The sequence below is a fragment of the Diaporthe amygdali genome (genome assembly GCF_026229845.1).
Source record: "Diaporthe amygdali strain CAA958 chromosome Unknown NODE_27_length_698932_cov_65_101997, whole genome shotgun sequence".
In the NCBI taxonomy this organism is placed as follows: Eukaryota; Fungi; Ascomycota; class Sordariomycetes; order Diaporthales; family Diaporthaceae; genus Diaporthe; species Diaporthe amygdali.
In genome coordinates, this window is record NW_026517047.1 from 489,773 (window position 1) to 491,824 (window position 2,052).

The 2,052-nt window shown below is 54.8% G+C and overlaps 1 protein-coding gene across 1 annotated transcript; it reads right to left on the bottom strand.

Moving 5' to 3' along the window:
- Window positions 1-348: 348 nt before the first annotated feature.
- Window positions 349-1,557, bottom strand: J7T55_000676 (uncharacterized protein; the record flags this gene model as incomplete). The annotated part of the gene is made up of 3 exons (XM_053131610.1): window positions 349-447; window positions 728-1,272; window positions 1,326-1,557. 3 exons carry the CDS (start codon window positions 1,555-1,557, stop codon window positions 349-351), a joined length of 876 nt encoding a protein of 291 aa, XP_052990406.1.
- Between the last annotated feature and the right edge of the window lie 495 nt (window positions 1,558-2,052).

The following is a 2,052-nucleotide window of genomic DNA, read 5'->3' on the forward strand; positions in this document are numbered from 1 at the left end:
CCACAAGCCAGCGTGACCCTGACGCCTCCCCCAAAATAACCACGCTATCCTTTTAATCCAAAAAGTCGCTTGTGTGTTTTATATCCAGCTGCTAAAAACCCCACCACCAAGGCATTCTTGGCCATTTCATGTTGTGAACTGACGAGAGCACCCCTGCCAGCCCTGAACTCCGCAGCGGCGGAACAGCCCCGCTGCCTCCAAACAGTGCACCGAAGAAAGGGAAAAGTAGATGGCCGTCCAATCATAACAGTGAAAAAAGTGTGAAAAATATAGACAAAAAATTCGTAAAACCCGTGTATCCATTTCCTCATATGCCATTGCAATTGCTTGCGTCTGTCTTTATTCTTTTCATGGCGAGCCCATCGACAGGGGCGTCACCGGGTAGGCACACCATTCCGCCTCCGAATTGTTGTCTGAGTGGTCAAAGGTATGCGACAGAGCTGGGGTCTGTGGGAGAGACTGTCGTATTAGCCTTTTTGCTCTTCGGCTGTTGAATATGCGTTTTTCTTTCTTTCTCTCTCTCTCTCTCTATTTTTGTGTTCTTTCTCGCCGTGGACGTACACACCGTTCAACTCCGAGACGGGGAAGGAGGATAGCGAGGGCGGTAAGGAACAGGCGCAGCAAGAGGGCCGGCAGATGTGCTAGCCATCGCGCTGCCGAAGGGAGGAAGGGTTGCGGAGGGGAGAGGACTGTGCTGATGGTTTTGGATGTGGCGCAAGGAACTCACATGAGGATTTGAATCGTAGGGCGAGGGGTTCAAGTGACCACCAAGCGTGTAGTCGCCGTAGTTGGAAAACGACGACATCGACTCATTCCCCCCGTTGAGGTTGGGTGCCTTGTACGCATCCGCAAAGTGTGTCATTGGCGGCAGCGTGGGTGCGTTTGTCGACACCATCCCGAATTGGTAAGGGCCGGTTGTTGCGATTGTCTGTTGTTGTGGGCTGCCGTAAGGCTGCATGATCATGCCGTTGTCGCTGGGAGGCGAGTAGGTTGGCTGGTACGAAGCGAAGGGTGGCGGGCTGCTTGCTGGTGGGCTAGGCGAGGGGAAGAAGTGGTCCTCGGGGTTCATGGGCGGCGTGAAGGGGTGTTGAGGCACGCCCGACTGTGATGGTGGCTGCAGTGTCTGGTGTCCCGCTGGTGGCGGTGATGACTGGCGCCTTTGTGACTTCTTGGACGACTTTGGCGACTTCTTGCTGTTCGCGCTGGCGTTCTTGTTGCCGTCAGAGCCCGCTCGCCTCTCCAGGTCGGCCATGCGCTCCTTTATCTTCTTGCCTGCATTTCCGGATTAGTTGCTTGTTGTTCGAAAGCACAGCAAGGCCACCTACGGTAGTTGCGCTGGGCAATCCTGTTCTGTATCCGCCGGCGCTCAGCCAGATCCGAGACCTTGGTCCAGTCCTCGTCGGGGTGTGCTGAGCTGCTGAAGGCGCTGCTGGTGCTTGGGTACTGTCGCACCGAGATGTGCTGTGGGTGTTCTGCCGGCCAGCCCGAGTACTGGTGGACAGACAGGTGATGGTCTTGGGCCATCACCGGGAACATGTGGTGAGCTTCTGTAGACATTGTTTGTCGCAAAGACCTCAGTGACGAGGCTGTTGGAGACAAGGCTGAGTGGGTGTTGGCCACTGTTGGAGGGGTTGACTGTATAGAGGGTGAGAGAGGTGTTGAGCTCCGAATGTTTGTTGACGAAGCTTCAGATATATAAGGCAGGTATGAATGCTTCTTCGGAAATGATCATGAACACCAGAGGAGGACTCGAGACCGGGAGAGGGCATTGCGAGGGATCTCGAGATATAAGTATTGTTTGGGCAGACGACCACACAAGCAGAGATGCAGGTGGTGGTGGGCTTGGACGACCCCAGGCCATGTCAAGGCCCATGTGGGTGGGCGCGCTACACGGTGCCATCATCCCTGCGAAGGATCAAACTGTCTGTCCTGAGCTGTGCTGTGCTGTGCTGTGCTCTGGATGTACTAGATGTACGTACTTGGGAGCCAGGTACGTACACACAACAAACACATGAATTGATTAGAGAAGCCGAAGGATTCGAGACGAGAGAC